The sequence below is a fragment of the Tachyglossus aculeatus genome, chromosome 10 (genome assembly GCF_015852505.1).
Source record: "Tachyglossus aculeatus isolate mTacAcu1 chromosome 10, mTacAcu1.pri, whole genome shotgun sequence".
In the NCBI taxonomy this organism is placed as follows: Eukaryota; Metazoa; Chordata; class Mammalia; order Monotremata; family Tachyglossidae; genus Tachyglossus; species Tachyglossus aculeatus.
In genome coordinates this window covers 46,635,091-46,657,836 of record NC_052075.1, presented here as the reverse complement: position 1 = coordinate 46,657,836, position 22,746 = coordinate 46,635,091, and the positions used below count along the sequence as shown (strand labels likewise).

At 43.2% G+C, this 22,746-nt stretch overlaps 1 protein-coding gene across 2 annotated transcripts in view; it reads left to right on the top strand.

Moving 5' to 3' along the window:
- Positions 1-7,058: 7,058 nt before the first annotated feature.
- The window catches only part of SLC35B4 (solute carrier family 35 member B4), a 30,886-nt gene continuing 15,198 nt past the window's right edge, over positions 7,059-22,746 (top strand). The window contains exons 1-4 of one of the 2 annotated variants that reach the window (XM_038753183.1): positions 7,059-7,156; positions 16,225-16,338; positions 19,372-19,474; positions 21,241-21,290. In XM_038753183.1, the coding sequence (XP_038609111.1) occupies positions 7,080-7,156; positions 16,225-16,338; positions 19,372-19,474; positions 21,241-21,290 (344 nt within the window). In that variant the 5' untranslated portion in view covers positions 7,059-7,079. Of the gene's footprint in view, positions 7,157-16,224; positions 16,339-18,637; positions 18,762-19,371; positions 19,475-21,240; positions 21,291-22,746 lie in introns of those variants that run through there. The other variant, XM_038753182.1, reaches the window with a different exon arrangement.

The window sequence follows — 22,746 nt, the reverse complement described above, 5'->3', positions numbered from 1 at the left end:
CTTGGGAACAGTTTTGATGGTCGGGTATATATTTTTCCAGCTCATTTTCAAGCAAGACGTAAGTAGGAAAATGAGATTTTTCCCGAGTAACGCATTCTTCCAGCCTTCCTTCTCATTGCCCACCGACTTGTTTATTTCACAGCCCGTTTCAACTGGCTGCTTTGGAACCTCACTTGACGTTCTGCAACATTTTCTTATATACCCACCTCCCAGTTGTCAAATCCTTTTCACAGGGGTCTTATGAGGAAAATGGATTAAAATGAAAAATAGATAGTGGGGTTAGAATGGAAAGTGATTATGATGGGAATAAGTGACTAAGTGCCAGCAGTCAACATTGGCAAGATGAGTGATTTCCAATAGTTTGACAAGTAGAGCGCTAGGGAGAAGATCAGAGAGGTGGTTAAGGAGGGAGGAGTCGAAACTTTTTGGTTTTTCTACCAACTCTACCTACTCTATTGGACTGAATTCTCCCAAGTGCTTAGTACAGTGCTCTGCACACAGAAAGGGATCAAATTCATTCATTCAATCATATTTATTGAGCGCTTACCGTGTGCAGAGCTCTGTACTAAGCGCTTGGGAAGTCCAAGTTGGCAACATATAGAGACGGTCCCTACCCAACAGCGGGCTCACAGTCTAGAAGGGGGAGACAGACAACGAAACAAATTAACAAAATAAAATAGAATAAATATGAACAAATAAATACACAAATAGAGTATACAAACATATATACATATATACAGGTGCTGTGGGGAGGGGAAGGAGGTAACGCGGGGGGGATAGGGAGAGGAAGGAGGGGGCTCAGCCTGGGGCACTCAAATATTATTGATCGATCGATTAACAATCAATCAATCAATCAATCGTATTTATTGAGCGCTTACTATGTGCAGAGCACTGTACTAAGCGCTTGGGAAGTACAAATTGGCAACACATAGAGACAGTCCCTACCCAACAGTGGGCTCACAGTCTAAAAGGGGGAGACAGAGAACAAAACCAAACATACCAACAAAATAAAATAAATAGGATAGAAATGTACAAGTAAAATAAATAAATAAATAAATAGAGTAATAAATATAAATAAATAAATAAATAAATGCACAAGCAAAATAAATAAATAAATAAATAGAGTAATGAATATAAATAAATAAATAAATAAATTTATTCATTTAAGGATAGAAATTTAAGGATAGAAATGTACAAGTAAAATAAATAAATAAATAGAGTAATAAATATAAATAAATAAATAAATGCACAAGTAAAATAAATAAATAAATATAAATAAATAAATAAATAGATAGATAGATATAAGTAAACAATGATTATTTTGTTTATTAACTGCTTACTGTGTTACTGCCAGTCAGCCATATGTGTTGTCCAGGGATCAGAGAAGATTAGAGAAGCAGCGTGGCTCAGTGGAAAAGAGCCTGGGCTTTGGAGTCAGAGATCATGGGTTCAAATCCCGGCTCCGCCAATTGTCGGCCGTGTGACTTTGGGCAAGTCATTCCACTTCTCTGGGCCTCAGTTACCTCATCTGTAAAATGGAGATTAAGACTGTGAGTGGTTACTACGTGCAAAGCACTGTTCTAAGCGCTGATAATAATGATGGCATTTATTGAGCACTTACTACGTGCAGAGCACTGTTCTAAGCGCTGGGGGGGGGGGGATACAAGGTGATCAGGTTGTCCCACGGGGGGCTCACAGTTTTAATCCCCATTTTACAGAGGAGGTCACTGAGGCTCAGAGAAGTAGTGTTAATACAATACACTACACTACTATAGAGAAGCAGCATGGCTCAGTGGAAAGAGCCCGGGCTTTGGAGTCAGAAGTTGTGGGTTCAAATTCCGGCTCCGCCAACTGTCAGCTGTGTGACTTTGGGCAAGTCACTTCACTTCTCTGGGCCTCAGTTCCATCTGGAAAATGGGGACGAAGACTGTGAGCCCCCCGTGGGACAACCTGATCACCTTGTAACCTCCCCAGCGCTTAGAACACTGCTTCGCACATAGTAAGCGCTTAATAAATACCATCATTATTATTATCGAGCAGCAGTGGGAATGGGAGAAGTCGAGAGGGGAAAAGATAAATTATCTATTTCATTTCCCTTTGAAATAATAATAATAATAATAATAACAATAATGGCATTTGTTAAGCGCTTACTATGTGCAAAGCACTGTTCTAAGCGCTGGGGGGATACAAGGCGATCAGGTTGCCCCACATGGGGCTCACAGTCATCATTCCCATTTTACAGATGAGGTAACTGAGGCTCCGAGAAGTTAAGTGACTTGCCCAAGGTCACACATCAGACATGTGGCAGAGCCGGGATTCGAACCCATGACCTCTGACTCCAAAGCCCGGGCTCCTGTTGCTTTCTCTCTAGGTAGGTCAAATTGATTCAACTCCTCTCCACAACCAAACTGGGGGCAACCAACCGAGGAAGCAGTGTGGCTTAGTGGAAAGAGCCCGGGCTTGGGAGTCAGAGGTCATGGGTTCTAATCCCGACTCCACCACTTGTCAGCTGTGTAACTTTGGGCAAGTCACTTCACTTCTCTGGGCTTCAGTGACCTCGTCTGTAAAATGGGGATGAAGTCTGTGAGCCCCAAGTGGGACAACCTGATCACCCTGTATCCCCTCCAGTGCTTAGAACAGTGCTTGGCACATAGTAAGCGCTTAACAAATACCATCATTATTATTCTCTGTGCCTCAGTGACCTCATCTGTAAAATGGGGATGAAGTCTGTGAGCCCCAAGTGGGACAACCTGATCACCTTGTATCCTCTCCAGCGCTTAGAACATAGTAAGCGCTTAACAAATACCATCATTATTATTATTGTTCTCTGTGCCTCAGTGACCTCATCTGTAAAATGGGGATGAAGTCTGTGAGCCCCAAGTGGGACAACCTGACCACCTTGTATCCCCTCCAGCGCTTAGAACAGTGCTTGGCACATAGTAAGCGCTTAACAAATACCATTATTATTATTATTCTCTGTGCCTCAGTGACCTCGTCTGTAAAATGGGGATGAAGTCTGTGAGCCCCAAGTGGGACAACCTGATCACCTTGTATCCCCTCCAGTGCTTAGAACAGTGCTTGGCACATAGTAAGCGCTTAACAAATACCATCATTATTATTCTCTGTGCCTCAGTGACCTCATCTGTAAAATGGGGATGAAGTCTGTGAGCCCCAAGTGGGACAACCTGATCACCTTGTATCCCCTCCAGTGCTTAGAACAGTGCTTGGCACATAGTAAGCGCTTAACAAATACCATCATTATTATTCTCTGTGCCTCAGTGACCTCATCTGTAAAATGGGGATTAAGTCTGTGAGCCCCAAGTGGGACAACCTGATCACCTTGTATCCCCTCCAGCGCTTAGAACATAGTAAGCGCTTAACAAATACCATCATTATTATTATTCTCTGTGCCTCAGTGACCTCGTCTGTAAAATGGGGATGAAGTCTGTGAGCCCCAAGTGGGACAACCTGATCACCTTGTATCCCCTCCAGTGCTTAGAACAGTGCTTGGCACATAGTAAGCGCTTAACAAATACCATCATTATTATTCTCTGTGCCTCAGTGACCTCATCTGTAAAATGGGGATGAAGTCTGTGAGCCCCAAGTGGGACAACCTGACCACCTTGTATCCCCTCCAGCGCTTAGAACAGTGCTTGGCACATAGTAAGCGCTTAACAAATACCATCATTATTATTATTCTCTGTGCCTCAGTGACCTCATCTGTAAAATGGGGATTAAAACTGTGAGCCCCACATGGGACAACCTGATTCCCTTATATCTACCCGAGCCCTTAAGCAGCATTGTGGCCTAGTGGCAAGAGCCCAGACTTGGGAGTCAGAGGATGTGGGTTCTAATCCTCGCTTCCCCACTTGTCTGCTGTGTGACCTTGGGCAAGTCACTTAACTTCTCTGTGCCTCAGTTAACCTCATCTATAAAATGGGGATTAAGACTGTGAACCCCATGTGGGGCAACCTGATTACCTTGTATCTACCCCAGCGCTTAGACCAGTGCTAGGCACATAGTAAGCGTTTAATAAATACCATTACTGAGAAGCAGCGTGGCTCAGTGGAAAAAGCCCGGGCTTTGGAGTCAGAGGTCACGGGTTCAAATTCCGGCTCCGCCAATTGTCCGCTGTGTGACTTTGGGCAAGTCACTTAACTTCTCTGTGCCTCAGTTCCTCATCTGTAAAATGGGGATGAAGACTGTGAACCCCACGTGGGACAACCTGATTACCGTGTATCCACCCCAGTGCCTAGAACAGTGCTTGGCACATAGTAAGCGCTTAACAAATACCAACATTATTATTATTATTATTCTCTGTGCCTCAGTTCCCTCATCTGTAAAATGGGGATGAAGACTGTGAACCCCACGTGGGACAACCTGATTACCTTGTATCCACCCCAGTGCTTAGAACAGTGCTTGGCACATAGTAAGTGCTTAACAAACACCAACATTATTATTATTATTATTCTCTGTGCCTCAGTTCCCTCATCTGTAAAATGGGGATGAAGACTGTGAACCCCACGTGGGACAACCTGATTACCTTGTATCCACCCCAGTGCTTAGAACAGTGCTTGGCACATAGTAAGTGCTTAACAAATACCAACATTATTATTATTATTATTCTCTGTGCCTCAGTTCCCTCATCTGTAAAATGGGGATGAAGACTGTGAACCCCACGTGGGAGAACCTGATTACCTTGTATCCACCCCAGTGCTTAGAACAGTGCTTGGCACATAGTAAGCGCTTAACAAACACCAACATTATTATTATTCTCTGTGCCTCAGTTCCCTCATCTGTAAAATGGGGATGAAGACTGTGAGCCCCACGTGGGACAACCTGATCAACTTGTAACCTCCCCAGTGCTTAGCACAGTACTAAGCGCTTAATAAGTGTCATTATTATTATCCTCCCCAGCGCTTAGAACAGTGCTTTGCACCTAGTAAGTGCTTAACAAATGCCGCCATCATCATCATCATTGTAGCTACCCTGGTGCTTAGAACAGTGCTTGGCACCTAGTAAGCGCTTAACAAAGGCCATCATCATAATCATTATTATTATCATTATAATGATAATAATATATATCGTTATTATAATGATAATGATAATATATCCTCCCCCTTTTAGACTGTGAGCCCACTGTTGGGTAGGGACTGTCTCTATATGTTGCCAATTTGTGCTTCCCAAGCGCTTAGTACAGTGCTCTGCACATAGTAAGCGCTCAATAAATACGATTGATGATGATGATGATGATATTATATATAATTATAATAATATAATAATAATAATGACATTTGTTAAGCACTTACTGGGTGCAAAGCACTGTTCTAAGCACTGGAGGGGGATACAAGGTGATCAGGTGGTCCCACGTGGGGCTCCCAGGCTTCATCCCCATTTTACAGATGAGGGAACTGAGGCTCAGAGAATAATAATAATAATAATGGCATTTATTAAGCGCTTACTACGCGCAAAGCACTGTTCTAAGCGCTGGGGAGGTCACAAGGGGATCAGGTTGTCCCACGTGGGGCTCCCAAGCTTCATCCCCATTTTACAGATGAGGGAACTGAGGCTCAGAGAATGATAATAATAATGATGATGGCATTTATTAAGCGCTTACTACGCGCAAAGCACTGTTCTAAGCGCTGGGGAGGTTACAAGGGGATCAGGTTGTCCCACGTGGGGCTCCCAGGCTTCATCCCCATTTGACAGATGAGGGAACTGAGGCTCACAGAATAATAATAATAATAATAATGATGATGGCATTTACTAAGCGCTTACTACGCGCAAAGCACTGTTCTAAGCGCTGGGGAGGTTACAAGGGGATCAGGTTGTCCCACGTGGGGCTCCCAGGCTTCATCCCCATTTGACAGATGAGGGAACTGAGGCTCAGAGAATGATAATAATAATGATGATGGCATTTATTAAGCGCTTACTACGCGCAAAATACTGTTCTAAGCGCTGGGGAGGTTACAAGGTGATCAGGTTGTCCCACGTGGGGCTCACAGGCTTCATCCCCATTTGACAGATGAGGGAACTGAGGCTCAGAGGATAATAATAATAATGATGATGGCATTTATTAAGCGCTTACTACGCGCAAAATACTGTTCTAAGCGCTGGGGAGGTTACAAGGTGATCAGGTTGTCCCACGTGGGGCTCACAGGCTTCATCCCCATTTTACAGATGAGGGAACTGAGGCTCAGATAATAATAATAATGGTGATGGCATTTATTAAGCGCTTACTGCGCGCAAAGCACTGTTCTAAGCGCTGGGGAGGTTACAAGGGGATCAGGTTGTCCCACGGGGGGCTCCCAGGCTTCATCCCCATTTGACAGATGAGGGAACTGAGGCTCAGAGAATGATAATAATAATGATGATGGCATTTATTAAGCGCTTACTACGCGCAAAATACTGTTCTAAGCGCTGGGGAGGTTACAAGGTGATCAGGTTGTCCCACGTGGGGCTCACAGGCTTCATCCCCATTTTACAGATGAGGGAACTGAGGCTCAGAGAATGATAATAATAATGATGATGGCATTTATTAAGCGCTTACTACGCGCAAAATACTGTTCTAAGCGCTGGGGAGGTTCCAAGGGGATCAGGTTGTCCCACGTGGGATTCCCAGGCTTCATCCCCATTTTACAGATGAGGGAACTGAGGCTCAGAGAATGATAATAATAATGATGATGGCATTTATTAGGCGCTTACTACGCGCAAAGCACTGTTCTAAGCGCTCCGTAGGGCACCCACCCGGCCGCGGTGCACGCTGGGAGTTGTGCCCACCCGGCCGCGGTGCACGCTGGGACTTGTAGTCCGGCCGGCGCCCACCCGACCGCGGTGCACGCTGGGAGTTGTGCCCACCCGGCCGCGGTGCACGCCGGGACTTGTAGTCCGGCCGGCGCCGGGGCGCCCCGGGGAGTGAACGGAGCCGGGTTGGAGGGCGAACTACAGCCCGTCGGCGGAAAAGGAAGGGGGCGGCCGGGCCGGGCCGGGCCGGGGGGGCGCGCTTCGAAGGGGGCAGAGCCGAGCGGTTTCAGGAGGCGGCCAGCGGTGTGTCCGGGCCCCCCCGCCCCCCGTCGGCCATGCGGGCGGCCTGCGCCGTGGGCCTGGTGTTCGCCGGCTGCTGCAGTAACGTCATCTTCCTGGAGCTCCTGGCCCGGTGAGTGACGGACCGCCCGCGCCCGCCGTACCTCCTCCCGCCCGACGGGGGCGCCCTCCCCATCACCCCCTCCCACTCTGCGCCGCCTTTAGAATCATTACGGTAGTTCGCCTTTAGAATCATTACGGTAGTTCGTCGTCTTCTAACCGTCGCCGCCTTCATTCATTCATTCGTATTCATTCATTCAATCGTATTTATTTACTTCGTCTTATAAGTCACCGCCCTTATTCATTCATTCATTCGTATTCATTCAATCGTATTTATTTACTTCGTCTTGTCACCGCCTTCATTCATTCATTCGTATTTATTTACTTCGTCTTATAAGTCGCCGCCTTCATTCATTCATTCGTATTTATTTACTTCGCCTAAGTCGCTGCCTTTATTCATTCATTCGATCGTATTTATTTACTTCGTCTTACAACAGTCGCCGCCTTCATTCATTCATTCGTATCCATTCATTCAATCGTATTTATTTTGTCTTATAACAGTCGCTGCCTTCATTCATTCATTAGTATCCATTCATTCAATCGTATTTATTTATTTTGTCTTATAACAGTCGCCACCTTCATTCATTCATATTCATTCATTCAATCGTATTTATTTTGTCTTATAACAGTCGCTGCTTTCATTCATTCATTCGTATTCATTCATTCATTCAACCGTATTTATTTACTTTGTCTTACAAGTCGCCGCCTTCATTCATTCATTCGTATTCATTCATTCAATCGTATTTATTTCGTCTTATAACAGTCGCAGCCTTCATTCATTCATTCGTATTCATTCATTCAATCGTATTTATTTACTTCGTCTTATAAGTCACCGCCTTCATTCATTCATTCGTATTTATTTACTTCGTCTTGTCACCGCCTTCATTCATTCATTCATTAGTACTTATTTACTTCGCCTAAGTCGCTGCCTTTATTCATTCATTCGATCGTATTTATTTACTTCGTCTTACAACAGTCGCCGCCTTCATTCATTCATTCGTATCCATTCATTCAATCGTATTTATTTTGTCTTACAACAGTCGCCGCCTTCATTCATTCGTATCCATTCATTCAATCGTATTTATTTACTTTGTCTTATAACAGTCGCCACCTTCATTCATTCATATTCATTCATTCAATCGTATTTATTTTGTCTTATAACAGTCGCTGCTTTCATTCATTCATTCGTATTCATTCATTCATTCAACCGTATTTATTTACTTTGTCTTACAAGTCGCCGCCTTCATTCATTCATTCGTATTCATTCATTCAATCGTATTTATTTCGTCTTATAACAGTCGCAGCCTTCATTCATTCATTCGTATTCATTCATTCAATCTTATTTATTTACTTCGTCTTACAACAGTCGCCGCCTTCATTCATTCATTCATATTCATTCATTCAATCGTATTTATTTATTTAGCCTTATAACAGTCGCCGCCTTCATTCATTCATTCGTATTCATTCATTCATCCGATCGTATTTATTTACTTCATCTTATAACAGTCGCCGCCTTCATTCATTCATTTGTATTCATTCATTCAATCGTGTTTATTTTGTGTTATAACAGTTGCCGCCTTCATTCATTCATTCGTATTCATTCATTCATTCAATCGTATTTACTTCGTCTTATAACAGTCACTGCCTTCATTCATTCATTCGTATTCATTCATTCAATCGTGTTTATTTATTTTGTCTTATAACAGTTGCCACCTTCATTCATTCATTCGTATTCATTCATTCATTCAATCGTATTTATTTACTTCGTCTTATAACAGTCGCCGCCTTCATTCATTCATTTGTATTCATTCATTCAATCGTATTTATTTTGTCTTATAACAGTTGCCGCCTTCATTCATTCATTCGTATTAATTCATTCATTCAATCGTATTTACTTCGTCTTAACAGTTGCCGCCTTCATTCATTCATTCGTATTCATTCATTCAATCGTGTTTATTTATTTTGTCTTATAACAGTCGCCGCCTTCATTCATTCGTATTCATTCATTCAATCGTATTTATTTCGTCTTATAACAGTCGCTGCCTTCATTCATTCATTTGTATTCATTCATTCATTCAATCGTATTTATTTACTTCATAACAGTCGCCGCCTTCATTCATTCAGTCGTATTCATTCATTCAATCGTGTTTATTTATTTTGTCTTATAACAGTCGCTGCCTTCATTCATTCATTCGTATTCATTCATTCATTCAATCGTATTTATTTACTTCGTCTTATAACAGTCGCCGCCTTCATTCATTCAGTCGTATTCATTCATTCAATCGTATTTATTTATTTTGTCTTATAACAGTCGCCGCCTTCATTCCTTCATTCGTATTCATTCATTCATTCAATCGTATTTATTTACTTCGTCTTATAACAGTCGCCGCCTTCATTCATTCATTCGCATTCATTCATTCAATCGTGTTTATTTATTTTGTCTTATGACAGTCGCCGCCTTCATTCATTCATTCATATTCATTCATTCGATCGTATTTATTTACTTCGTCTTATAACAGTCGCCGCCTTCATTCATTCAGTCGTATTCATTCATTCAATCGTGTTTATTTTGTCTTATAACAGTCGCCACCTTCATTCATTCGTATTCAATCGTATTTATTGGGCGCTTACTGTGTGCAGAGCACTGTACTTAGCGCTTGGGAAGTACAAGTTGGCAACATATAGAGACAGCCCCTACCCAACAGTGGGCTCACAGACTAGAAGGGGGAGACGGACAACAAAACATATTAACAAAATAAATAGAATAGTAAATAGGTACAAGTAAAATAGAGTAATAAATCCGAACAAACATATATACAGGTGCTGTGGGGAGGGGGAGAGGAAGGAGGGGGCTCAGTCTGGGAAGGCCTCCTGGAGGAGGTGAGCTCTCAGTAGGTCCTTCTGACTCCTGGGCCACACTGCTTCTACTTACAGTGCTCTGCACACAGTAAGCGCTCAATAAATACGATTGATTGATTACTGTGCTTACTATGTACCAAACGCAGTACTTAGAGCTGGTGTAGATATACTCCGCAATGTCCCACGCATGGTGCAGGGTCTGAGGAGGAAGAAAAACATTTTACAGATGAGGAAACAGGCCCAGAGGAGTTACTGTAAGCATTCAATAAATCAATCAATCATCATCATCATCATCATCAGTCGTATTTATTGAGCGCTTACTGCGTGCTTACTGAGCGCTTGGGAAGTTCAAGTTGGCAACAGATAGAGACAGTCCCTACCCAACAGTGGGCTCACAGTCTAAAAGTGGGCTCACAATCAATAAATCAGTCAATAAATACCATTGATTGGTTGGTTAAATGACCTGTCCAAGGTTACATCGCAGGCATGTGGTGGAGCGGAATTAGAACCCAGGTTCTCCGGCCCCCAGGCCCAAGGTCTTTTCACCAAGCCTTCCCCATTTGCCCACTGTTGGGTAGGGACTGTCTCTCTATGTTGCCAACTTGTACTTCCCAAGCGCTTAGTACAGTGCTCTGCACACAGTAAGCGCTCAATAAATACGATTGATTGATTGATTTGCCCCCTACCCTCACTCTCACCCAGAACACCCCAGAAACTGTCTCTATACGTTGCCAATTTGTACTTCCCAAGCGCTTAGTACAGTGCTCTGCACATAGTAAGCACTCAATAAATACGATTGATGATGATGATGACTCAGGCAAGGAAAGAATTTGAAGTAGCCGTGTACACCAGTTGTGCCCGTGAATTACTGCCGGTGTCTGAGAAAACGATTGGGGAAATCAGATTTTTATTTGCCTCATTTTCACGGAGCCAGTGAAGGGTTGAGGGGTACAAGCTTTGTTCTGAAGCACCCGAAAGTGTGAAACAGAAAACGGCCAGTGTCGCAGGAAATGTAGAGGGCCAGCACCGTGTGTACAATTAGTTGTACACACTAAGCGCTTAGTACAGTGCTCAGCACGTAGTAAGCGCTCTATAAATACGATTGATGATTGACGATAGTTGGAATTCAGTAAAATTTACTGCCCTGGCTCTTGCCAAACTTACCGATTATCTTCAGAAATTCGGGGGGCATGGGAGGGCTGCCCGTGGTAATGACGGTGACTTCTCCACATGCTGGCCATGGGGATGGAGGGGAAGGGGACGTCGCTGGTGGGTTAAAGGGGGCTCGTGGGGGATCATGGTGCTTTGCAGCAAAAAGGAAAAGTCTTCTGGCACCAGGCAGCGGCCTCGGGAAAGTGAGTGCCTGTGAACTGCTTTTTCAGTCAATCAATCAATCAATCAATCAAAAGAGCTGCATTTGACTTACTTCAGCATTTTGTCCATCCCTGAATCTCTGAACGCGCCTCACCTTCAGTGATGTAATGTGTCACTCAGTTTGTTAAAATCATCATCATCATCATCAATCGTATTTATTGAGCGCTTACTGTGTGCAGAGCACCGTACTAAGCGCTTGGGAAGTCCAAGTTGGCAACGTCTAGAGACAGTCCCTACCCGACAGTGGGCTCACAGTCTAAAAGGGGGAGACAGAGAACAAAACCAAACATACTAACAAAGTAAAATAAATAGAATAGATATGTACAAGTAAAATAAATAAATAAATAGAGTAACAAATATGTACAAACATATATACATATGTACAGGTGCAGTGGGGAAGGGAAGGAGGTAAGATGGGGGGGATGGAGAGGGGGACGGGGAGGAAGGAAGGGGCTCAGTCTGGGAAGGCCTCCTGGAGTAGGTGAGCTCTCAATAGGGCCTTAAAATCAATCAATCGTATTTATTGAGCGCTTACTGTGTGCAGAGCACCGTACTAAGCGCTTGTAAATCGTAAAATGATTTATGAAAACAATTTCCCAGAGAAGGAACTGTGCCTTCTATATTTGCTCCTCACAGTCCAACAACGGGCTGTGAGCCCACTGTTGGGTAGGGACCGTCTCTCTGTGTTGCCAACTTGTACTTCCCAAGCACTTAGTACAGTGCTCTGCACACAGTAAGCGCTCAATACATACGATTGAATGAATGAATGGAATCAATCGCTCAATCAAGAGTATTTATTGAGCAGCAACTGTATGCAGTGCACTGTACTAATTGTGTGGGAGAGTGAAATACAATAAAGTTGGTAGACACATTCCCTGCCCACAATGAGCGTACAGTCTATAGAGCACTTTAGATGTGTAATAACTGTCAGTCAATGGCATTTATCAAATGCTTACTATGTGCAGCATACTTTACTAGGTGCTTGGGAGAGTAGAATTGAGACAGCTGACATAAACCTTACCCTCTGGAGCTTAGAGAATAGTGGGTGAAATAAAATGTGACATAACGTTCTCAAGAAAAAATCTGAGGATTCAATGGTGTCGCAGTGCATTTGGTGGAATTGAAACCAAGAGTTTGAAGACTGTTTTCTGATCATTTTTTAGTTCAGTGCTCGGCACACAGTAAGCGCTCCGTAAATACGATTGAATGAATGAATGACTTTTTCTTCTCTCCTTATTCTCTCCCAATTCCCCTATCTGTATTTCATTTTAATGTCTGTTTCCCTTTCTAGACTGTAAACTCCTTGTGGTTAGGGATTGTGCTTACCAACTCGTTTATACGGTACTCTCCCAATTACAATAAATGAGAACTGAATGGAGTTTTGTGGGAGTTAACTTTGCTCTTCTGAGTAAAGTAGGTTTCTGAATCTAAACTGTCCATACAAGAACAGGACACCTTCCTAAATGTATCTATCTGCCTCCCCAAAACTTTTCTTATATTAGAAGTTGGATTCTTGCCAAAGCCTCACCCATTCAAAGGGTGATTTGGTTGTCAAACATATGCGGTTTGGTTAGAGTCCACAAACTCTAGTCTGAGCGGTCTGTTTGGTATCTTCTTAACAGTCTAATCTTTGGTTATCTTTATGACCCATTATGATCCTGGTATCTGTTAAGAAGGTATTCACAGTTAAAGATTACCTGATACTGGTCAGAGAAAGAAGGTGGCAAAGGGTTTTTACTCAAATTTTGAAAGTGGATAGTTCCTTTGGATCCTTTGATTTTCATCTATGGGTGTGCTCCCTTTTATTTCAGTGTTTTGCAGTGCTAGTCATTTTGTTGCTAGGCTAGATTCTTTAAAATGCACACACCTGGGGAAATGAACATCAAGGAACACCCTGACCCCATCTGATAGGAACCTTGTGTGTGGAAACCAAGGAGAGAAAATCCCTAAAAGTCATTTAGAAAAATGGCAGCAACTATACTTTGAGCATTATTCTGTTTGGACCTAAAATTGCTTCTCTATAATGAGTTAGGGACTTTCGGAGGAGTATAAACTCTTTCCATTTTATTTAGTATTTGTTAGTCGCTTACTATATGTCAAACACGTTTCTAAGCGCTGGGGTAGATACAAGTTAATCAGGTTGGACGTGGTCTAAACTGTTGATACAAGAACAAAAGAAATCCTCCCAAATTTATGTTTATGCCTTCTCAAAACTTTTCTTATATTAGAAGTTGGATTCTTGCCAAAGCCTCACCCATTCGAAAGAGGATTTGATTGTCAAATATATGATGTTTGGTTAGTACACAAGCAATAATCTGAGTGGTTACAGTCTAAGGGGATTTACCATCTAAGGGGGAGGGAGAACAGGCACTGGATCCCTATTTTACAGATGAGGAAACTGAGACCCAGAGAAGTTAGGTGACTTGCCCAAGGTCACACAGCAAGCAGTTGGCAGAGCTATGATTAGAACCCAGATCCTTTGAGTCCCAGCCCTGGGCTCTTCTCACGAGGCCACACTGCTTCTTTCAAATTAGGAATATGTGGACACTACGTAGGCTATAATCCACTAGTCTTTAATGAAAGAATATTTCTAGTTTACTACTGCTAGGTAGTAGGATAACTTGAGGATAATTGGAAGACTTGAACTCAGTGTATCAATATGTTGTATTATACTTTTCCAAATGCTTAGTGCAGGGCTCTGCAAACAGTAAAGTGCTCAATAAATCTCATTGATAGCAGGGGCAGCCAAGTTTCAGTTAGTCATGGCTGTCCTGTGGTTGCCCGAAGTGACCCTGGGAATGTGGCTGCAATTGCTGGGAGAGGAATGTTTCCCCCTTGGATAACAGTCTTTTCTAACCATTGCCCTGGCTGGCCGACCTCATATTGGCCCTCCCTGTACTTTCACGTTGTTTCATTTCTGGATGGCTGCCTTGCAGGGTGGCTAGTCCTCCTGGGCTTTGCCCTGTCCCTTTCTGAAAAGGGGGTGGCACACAAGTCTGATGGGACACATACACAGTTGGTGTATGAATATGAATGTGGGGTGGTACGCCAAGGAGTCCTGGATTCCTAAGCAGAATTCTGGTAATAGATGTGGCCCTGGAGAAGGGAAGACTTCAAAAAGATTTTTTTTTAATGGTATTTAAGTGCTTACTAGGTGCCAGACACTGTTGTAAGCCCTGCAGTGGATGCAAATAATCAGGTTGGGCACAGTCAGTGTCCCACATGGAGCTCAGTCCTCCGTCTTTTCTTTTTAGAGGTATTTGTTGAACGCTAACTATGTGCCAGTCACTCTACCAAGCATTGGAGTAGATATCAACTAATCCGGTTGCACACAGTCCGTGTCCCAAGTGAGGCGTACAACCTTAATCCCCATTTGACAGATGAAGTAATTGAGGCCCAGAGAAGTTAAGTGACTCACCCAAGGTCACACAGCAGACAAGTGGCAGAGCTGGGTTAAGAACCCAGATCCTCCTCTGACTCCCATGCCTGTGCTCTTTCCATGCTTCTCTATGTCCACAGAAGGCTGAAGAGGAGAAAAAAAAAATAATAATAATAATAATAGCATTTGTTAAGCGCTTACTATGTGCAAAACACTGTTCTAAGCACTGGGGAGGGTACAGGGTGATCAGGTTGTCCCATGTGGGGCTCACAGTCTTAATCCCCGTTTTACAGATGAGGGAACTGAGGCTCAGAGAAGTTAAGTGACTTGCCCAAGGTCACACAGCAGACACGTGACGGAGCCGGGATGCGAACCCATGACCTCTGACGCCAAAGCCCGTGCTCTTTCCACTGAGCCATGCTGCTTCTCTGAAAAAGGGCTCAAATAGTAGCAAGATAAAGTTTGACTAGGTAGGTGAGCACATCTTGGTTCAGAATGGTTAAATATTGAAACAAGCTACCAAGGGATGCCGGAAAATCTATCCCTGGAGGGCCAAGCATTCCTTTGCCTGGAGGCAAGGAACTGGATCAGATATGTCCTCTTGGTCTTTTTTGCTCTGGGGGCCTAAGATTCTTATCAAATGCCAATTCCCAGGCAAATGTCCTTGATAAAGGTGGGATTCTGTAGAAACTGGTTTTGCCCAGCTATTTGGCAGCAGTGTGGCTAGCCCCTGAATGATGTCCGGACAATTCTGCTATTCATAGCGAAACCACGGATGTATGAGGTTAGCGTATCCAATTTCCTGATAGAGCTACTCTATGCAGCGACATTCCAAAGTAGCGCACTCCGGGTTCCTGTTATTCAACAGCTGTTCATAGACCTGTAATACAGTGAGGTCCAGGAAGCAGGCAAAGAAAGGGTTGAGGACTACTTCTGCATTTTAGAAAGGTGACCGACAGCTGGCTCCTTCTTATCTTTGGGAATTCCTGGGGTCCAGGTGCACTGATGGAGGATTAGACACACTCCCACCCAGGCCATCCCGGGAATTTTGTGCGTTAATACCCCTCCCTTAAAGCACTTTTTGGCGATTTCTGTAAATGGCAGCAGCGCTAGAGATTCTTGATCAGGGCGTGAGGTTAGTGAAAATCTCTTGGCCAAAGTTGACCTCCACCCAGGGTCCCTAATGAGGACCAGTTGTCAGTTTTCTGAGTCTTTCCCAGCTGGGGTTCTAAGACACCAGCTTGGGTAACACCTCCAATATTAAGGTGGTTCTTTGCAAGCACAGAGCTCCATAACGCTCCTGGGCCAAGAAAGCCCAGATGAAGAAGGTAATGCGTCTTGCTCACGTAACCTGGAAATTTACTCTCCTTATTCCCAATTCATTCAGATCTCATTAGAGCCCTGAATCGAAGTGTTGCTCCTGCTTAAATAATTTCCTTTCTCTTTCATCTCCCGTGTCCTCGATTCAGGAGGTTTCCAGGATGTGGGAACATCGTGACGTTTGCACAGTTTTTATTTATAGCGGTGGAAGGTTTTATCTTCGAAGCTGACCTGGGAAGGAAGCCGCCAGCCATTCCAATAAGGTACAGCAGATAGAAGTTCTCTTCCTTGTATTTTATTTTCATTAAGGTATTCATTAAGCACTCACTAGGTGATAATAAATACAGACAGAGTCTCTGTCCCATACGGAGGGCTACAGTCTGATGGAGTCCTTTTCAGGAAGGGGGGGTGAACCCTAATTCTGAGACTTCAGGACAGGGACTCTGCACAGAGTATTTGATCGTAGTTGGGGGCATGGAATGCCTCTGCCTACTCCCTTGTATCGTACTCTCCCAAGCGCTTAGTACAGTGCTCTGCACAGAGTAAGTGCTCAATAGATACCATTGATTGATTGTTAATGATCTGCACAGCATCGTTTGCACTCGCTCGATGGGCCACAGAATAATAATAATCTTGGTATTAAGCGCTTACTGTGTGCCAGGCACCATACTAAGCGCTGGGGTGGATACAAGCAAATCAAGTTGGACACAATCTCTGTCCAATGTGGGGCTCACAGTCTCAATTCCCATTTTACAGATGAGGGAACTGAAGCACAGGGAATAATAATAATAATAATAGTAAGTGCTTACTATGTGCAAAGCACTGTTCAAAGCACCGGGGAGATTACAAGGTGATCAGGTTGTCCCACGGGGGGCTCACAGTCTTCATCCCCATTTTACAGATGAGGTAACCGAGGTCCAGAGAAGTTAAGTGACTTGTCCAAAGTCACACAGCTGACAAGTGGCGGAGCCGGGATTTGAACCCACAACCTCTGACTCCAAAGCCTGTGCTCTTTCCACTGAGCCACGCTGCTTCTCAGTAGAACAAGTAACTAGACAAGGCAGCAAGGCAGCCCATTTTGAGGCCCAGGTGCTGCCTTCACCCCCATCAGTCTGCTCCAGGCAGAATTGGGACTAGAATTTAGAATACATCCCCTGATCCCCAGATCAGAAAGGGACACATGCCCACCATCTCAGAGATAGGGAGACGGATCTTTTATCCCCATTTTACATATGAGAAAATGGAGGTCCGGAGAGATTGAATGACTTACCTAAGGTCAGCCAGCAGCCCAGTGATAGAATTGAGATTTGAACTCAGATCTCCTGGTTTCCATGCCTTTCTTTGGCGTCTGTATTTCTTTTGTTAAAGGGCCAAGGGAGCCCTTACATTTATGGGTAACTGAGGTCTTAATTCTGAACATTTATGGCAAATATATTGATGGCACAGCATTTTCCTGGCCCGATTGGACAAGATTTTGGGTCCATTTTGCAGCAGATTGGAGCCAGATTCCACTCTAACACTTATTTTTATTCCACGATTTGGGTATAACACAGCGGAAATGTTCTTTCCCACAAAACAGATCTGTTTTGGTTACAACACAACCCACAAATTTGTTGGTGATAGAAATCAATCTATCAGTTGTATCTTGAGCACTTACTATGTGCAGAGCGTTCATTCATTCATTCAATCATTTATTGAGCACTGTGCTAAGCGCTTGCACTGTACTAGGAGCACTGTACTAAGCACTTGGGAGAGCACAATATAGACACATTCCCTGCCCACAAAGAGCGTATGTTTAAAGGGGAGAAGAAATTGTTGTCCAGTTCAATACTTGGGGACGTAGTCAGGACTTTCATTTATTCATTCATTCAGTTGTACTTATTGAGTGCTTACCTTATGCGGAGCGTTTGGAAGGGAACAATATAACAATAAACAGACACATTCCCTGCTTTGTTGTGCATATGCATGTTGTTTCCCCCAAGCTCTGATGATGTTATGCTTACAGTAAAATCACAATGTGTGGCAAGGTATGGAGTGTTCCAGTAGTGATGATCATAACAATAATATCGGAATTTGTGTTGAAAAATGTCAGTCCCCTTCATATCTTCAAACCTCAGTGGTTAATAAGATTTTCCCGTGACACAAGATTCCATGGGAGGCCTTGTACCTCAGTACTGCCTGAATAACTTACAGTGACAGTCAACAACATTATATTTTGTAGCAGGGTGATGTCAATCTTTAGTATTTGTAAAGCCAGACATCATCTTATATCTTGGAGGAGAGAAGGGAAACCAAGCTAAGATGAAACTTGATTAATTCCAGAACAGTCTTTGAGAGCTTGCTGACAATCAAAGTACCGTTTTGATCTTGTTATTCACTCTGAGCCCTTGTTTGAAAACTGCGTCCAGTTCCCTTCAGGAACAACATGATTCTTATATTATTAATGTTTACAAGTAGTGAAGACAAGCTTCAGATTTTAAGATGGGATTTTGGTGTGTTCTACTAATTTCACATATTTCCCTATGGTTTCAAATAAACCAACTCCTTCTCATTTTTCATTAGATTTCTCTTCCAGAAACTTTCACTTCTTGCTTTTGAGAGAGTCATTCATATTCTAAAAATGACTGCAATTTAATGATATGATTGGTCCGTGGATAGCACAGATATTGACCCAATTCGTCAGTCCGTAAGTAATTGATCTTTTCAAACACTGTCCGGAGGATTCTAGTGGAAGTTCATAAATATTCCCACTCCCCATTAGACTGTGGCCCCCATGTGGGACAGGGAATGTGTCTGACGAGATTATTTTGTATTAATCCCAGTGCTCAGTGCACTGCTCGGCACATAGGAAGTACTTAACAAATACGTCACCGCAAATAGTAAGCACTTAACAAATACCTCACCACAGTTATCGACAGTCTTTTCCCCAAAAAGTCAGGGCTGGCACAGGACAACAAAAAAACATTGCCTCCTGCGCTGAAGGAGGCAATGGTAAACCACTTCCACATTTTTATCGAGAAAACTCTATGGATACATTACCAGAACAATTGCAGATGGAGGTGCAGCATTCTGAGAGAGACGTATCCATGGTGTCGTTTTGGGTCGGAGACGACTTGATAGCATAAGACGAGACCTGCCATTTATACTGTTAGTTGTTAATGATAGTGTTTGTGGCCTATAGAAAGGGTGTTGGCATATGTGAAAGGCAAACACCCTTTTTTTGTGAGAAATATTGTCTTTGGTGAGTGTTCTCAAATGGACCGACTCTATAACCTGCTCTTCTATTTACATTTCAGGTACTATGCCATCATGGTGACCATGTTCTTCACTGTCAGTGTGGTGAATAATTATGCCCTGAACCTCAACATTGCCATGCCACTGCATATGATATTTAGATCGGTAAGTATGCTACTTGTCTTTCTCTGCCCCTCCCCAAAATAGGGTGTAAAATATTACTGGTATGGGGAAAAGAAGGCACCTGCACTTTGTTGGACGAATCTTGGACTTGTTAAATAATTAAACCTCAAGTAAAATTCTCTAAAATATGTTGGAACAAGTTTCCAAACCACAAGAGTGCAGTTTCTAGCCATGTGGGATACAGTGAAAGCTGACCTAGCAGGAGGAACTAGAAAGAAAATCTAGAAAATCCACGTATTTCCAGACATTTTAAAACAAGCAAAGCTCAAACAAAGGAGTTCATTTAAGCGTCCATTCAATTTTAAGCTACCTTTGGTCAGGGAATGAATGCTTTTCTGTGGCTGTTCTTTTCCAAATGCATACTACAGTGTGTGACCCTTGGCACTCAATAAATACCGTGACTCCTAGTGCAATACGTAGGGTAAGAGGAAAGCTAAACCATATTCGATGCTTTCATTTCACTGACGAAATAGCTTAAGAAACACAACTCCTCAAAGCTGACAAGTCAACTAATGTAGATATTGAAAATTAGATATCAGCTTTCAGGGGCCTGAGCACAGATCTCCACTTGGCAGTGTGACCGTCCTAGGTGGTTTAATAGTCAAGAAGAAGGCCTGAGGCTCTTCTTCACTTGTTAATTGGGTCATATTCCCAGAGCAATCTGGAAATGTAGCGCTCAGGCAGTGGGTACTAAGAGGATATGTTTCCTACTTACCCTTCAGACCCCCTGACCCAGTTTTGTCTCCCATAGTAGCCTTAACATTCCTACCTTGGCACTGTTGATACTTGAAATGTTGAAGTGGATCTGGTTGATGTAGAGGTGAGAAAGCAGGTGTCCACAGCCACAATCCCAAATGCATTTAGTGTGCTTAATTCCGGAATTAGCACGCTGTTATCGGTTTGTCCTAGTTGGTCATCCTAGAGCAGTGATATCCAGCCAATACGCCATGTTTAATTTATCGCATGTGTACTTTGAGCTCAGGGCCTTTTTCTTTCTAAGGCTGATCGAAGACATGGACGATGGTGGGTTGATAGTCTTCTCTTCTTATTGCTGCTCCCACGAACTTGTGATGGGAAAGACAAAGATATAAGTGGTGACACCCAATGGTTCAAATAATCTTTTTAAAATTCTAGTTAAATCAGCTCTCTCCCCTACCTAGAAGTCTACAGTGGACCCCATTTGCCATCCATTAAGGAGCTTTAACTCCTCACTGACTTCTCCCCATATGTCCAAGAGCTCCCTAGCACTGGGATTCCCAGAGCCTCCCTTCATACCTGCTGCCAAGATCTCCAGACTGAAGGAAATTCCAAGTCCTATGCCTACAGGTGCAAGCAATCGACCAAGCTGGCTATTTCCCCTGTCTCACCTTCTGGATTATTTGAGCCTCCTTTCCTTTTCAAAATTAAAAAATGGATTTTCTTTGAGGAGCCCTAGGGGTTCGTTATGAAGGTTGATGGTAATTCCATCAATCCGTTTTCAGGGATTGAGGTGAAGTTCAGTTTATCACTGGCTACTCATTTCAATCCTTTTTCCTCTGACTTCTCTTTCCTCCCTTGAGTTCAGAGTTGTGTTAGACTGTAAGCTCATTTGTTGGCAGAGAAACATATCTACCAACTCTGTTGTACTCTCCCAAGCACTTAGTACAGTGCTCTGCACACAGCAAGCACTCGATAAATACCATTGAGGATGATTGTGCTGATTTTTCCCTACTGCACTGATCTTTTGTTGCTATTCTTTCTCTTTGCAGGGTTCTCTAATTGCCAACATGATTCTAGGCATCATCATTTTGAAAAAGAGGTAAATAATTGAACACAAATGCAATTTTTATTTACTACCTTGTTTTGTGCTAACAGCTCTGAGACTGTCCCAGACACAGAATGGACTAGGTAGGATGGCAGGGAAGTTGCACAAATAAAAAAAGGAAATTCTTACTAAAAGACATGGTATTTCGGGTTCTTAGGGTGAGGTCAGTTAATTGCTTGGAGGCGATGTAATTGAAAAGCATATCTGCAGAGCTTTTTGTCTCAGTACGATTCCTCAAAAGGGATGTGATGAGAACTTTCAAGATGAAGTTAATTTTAAAAATATATGCCAGTGTCTACAGTATATGGAATTTCTTCCCTCATTAGCCAGCAATTTAACTTGTGAATTCAGATTGTGGAAATCTTGTGCTGTGGTGATAGAGTTTGTGCCATGAGCCTTGAAAGGACAGTTTCTTTGCCTTTCCCTCGATAATTCGGCCTTGTCTTAGTGATAGTCTTTAAAAAAGCAGTGTGCCATGTTTACCTGTTTGGTTTTGCTGTAGTTTTGTTAATCTAGTAAAACAGACATTCCTACCTCAGGTGTCTATCAATCCAATACTTTAATGATAGCAATAGTCTGCAGTAGAATTAATTGAGCTCTTATGGTACACAGAGCACTCCTGGGAACAGCCCCGTTTTTGGGTAGGGACCATCTCTATATTGCCGATTTGTACTTCCCAAGTGCTTAGTACAGTGCTGTGCACACAGTAAGCGCTCAATAAATATGATTGAATGAATGAATGAACAAGAACCTAAAAAGACATAAAAGAGACAGCCCTGCCTTCAAGGATCGTGAAAAACAGAGTGGTGTAGTGGAAAGAGCCAGGCCTGGAAGTAAGAGGACCTGGGTTCTAATCCTGCCTCCATCACTTGTCTGCTGTGTGACACTGGGCAAGTCACTTAACTTCTCAGTGCCCCAGTTGCCTCATCTGTAAAATGGGGATTAAACCTGGGAGCCCCACGTGGGACAGCGGCTACGTCCAACCTGATTAGCTTGTATCTCCCCGAGCACTTAACAGTCTTGACACAGAGTGAGCGCTTAACAAATTCCATAAAAAAGGAGCCTCCCTCTAATGGGGGAGTCCGTGCATATAAATTGATGAGTATACAATATTTAGGAGTGAGAGAATAGATACGAATAAATAAGCAAATACATGAACGTGGAGGCAGCTATTGGGATAAACAGCATGTGGGGATAAATAGGGTCTCCTGGGAGCTTTGATATCTGGATTTGGGGAGAGGGATGAAACATTCAGGAGGTAACTCAGTGACTTGCTTTTGGAACAGAAGGCACATATAAAATGGCACAATAAAGATACCGCATTTGCTCATAAAAATGCCAGCACCACATAATTGTCCCAGCCTGGGATTTAAGGAAATAAAAAGCTGATTTTTTTGGTATTACAGAGTTGTAACCAATGCTGGCCGCTTGATGTGGGGCGGCGTGTTTG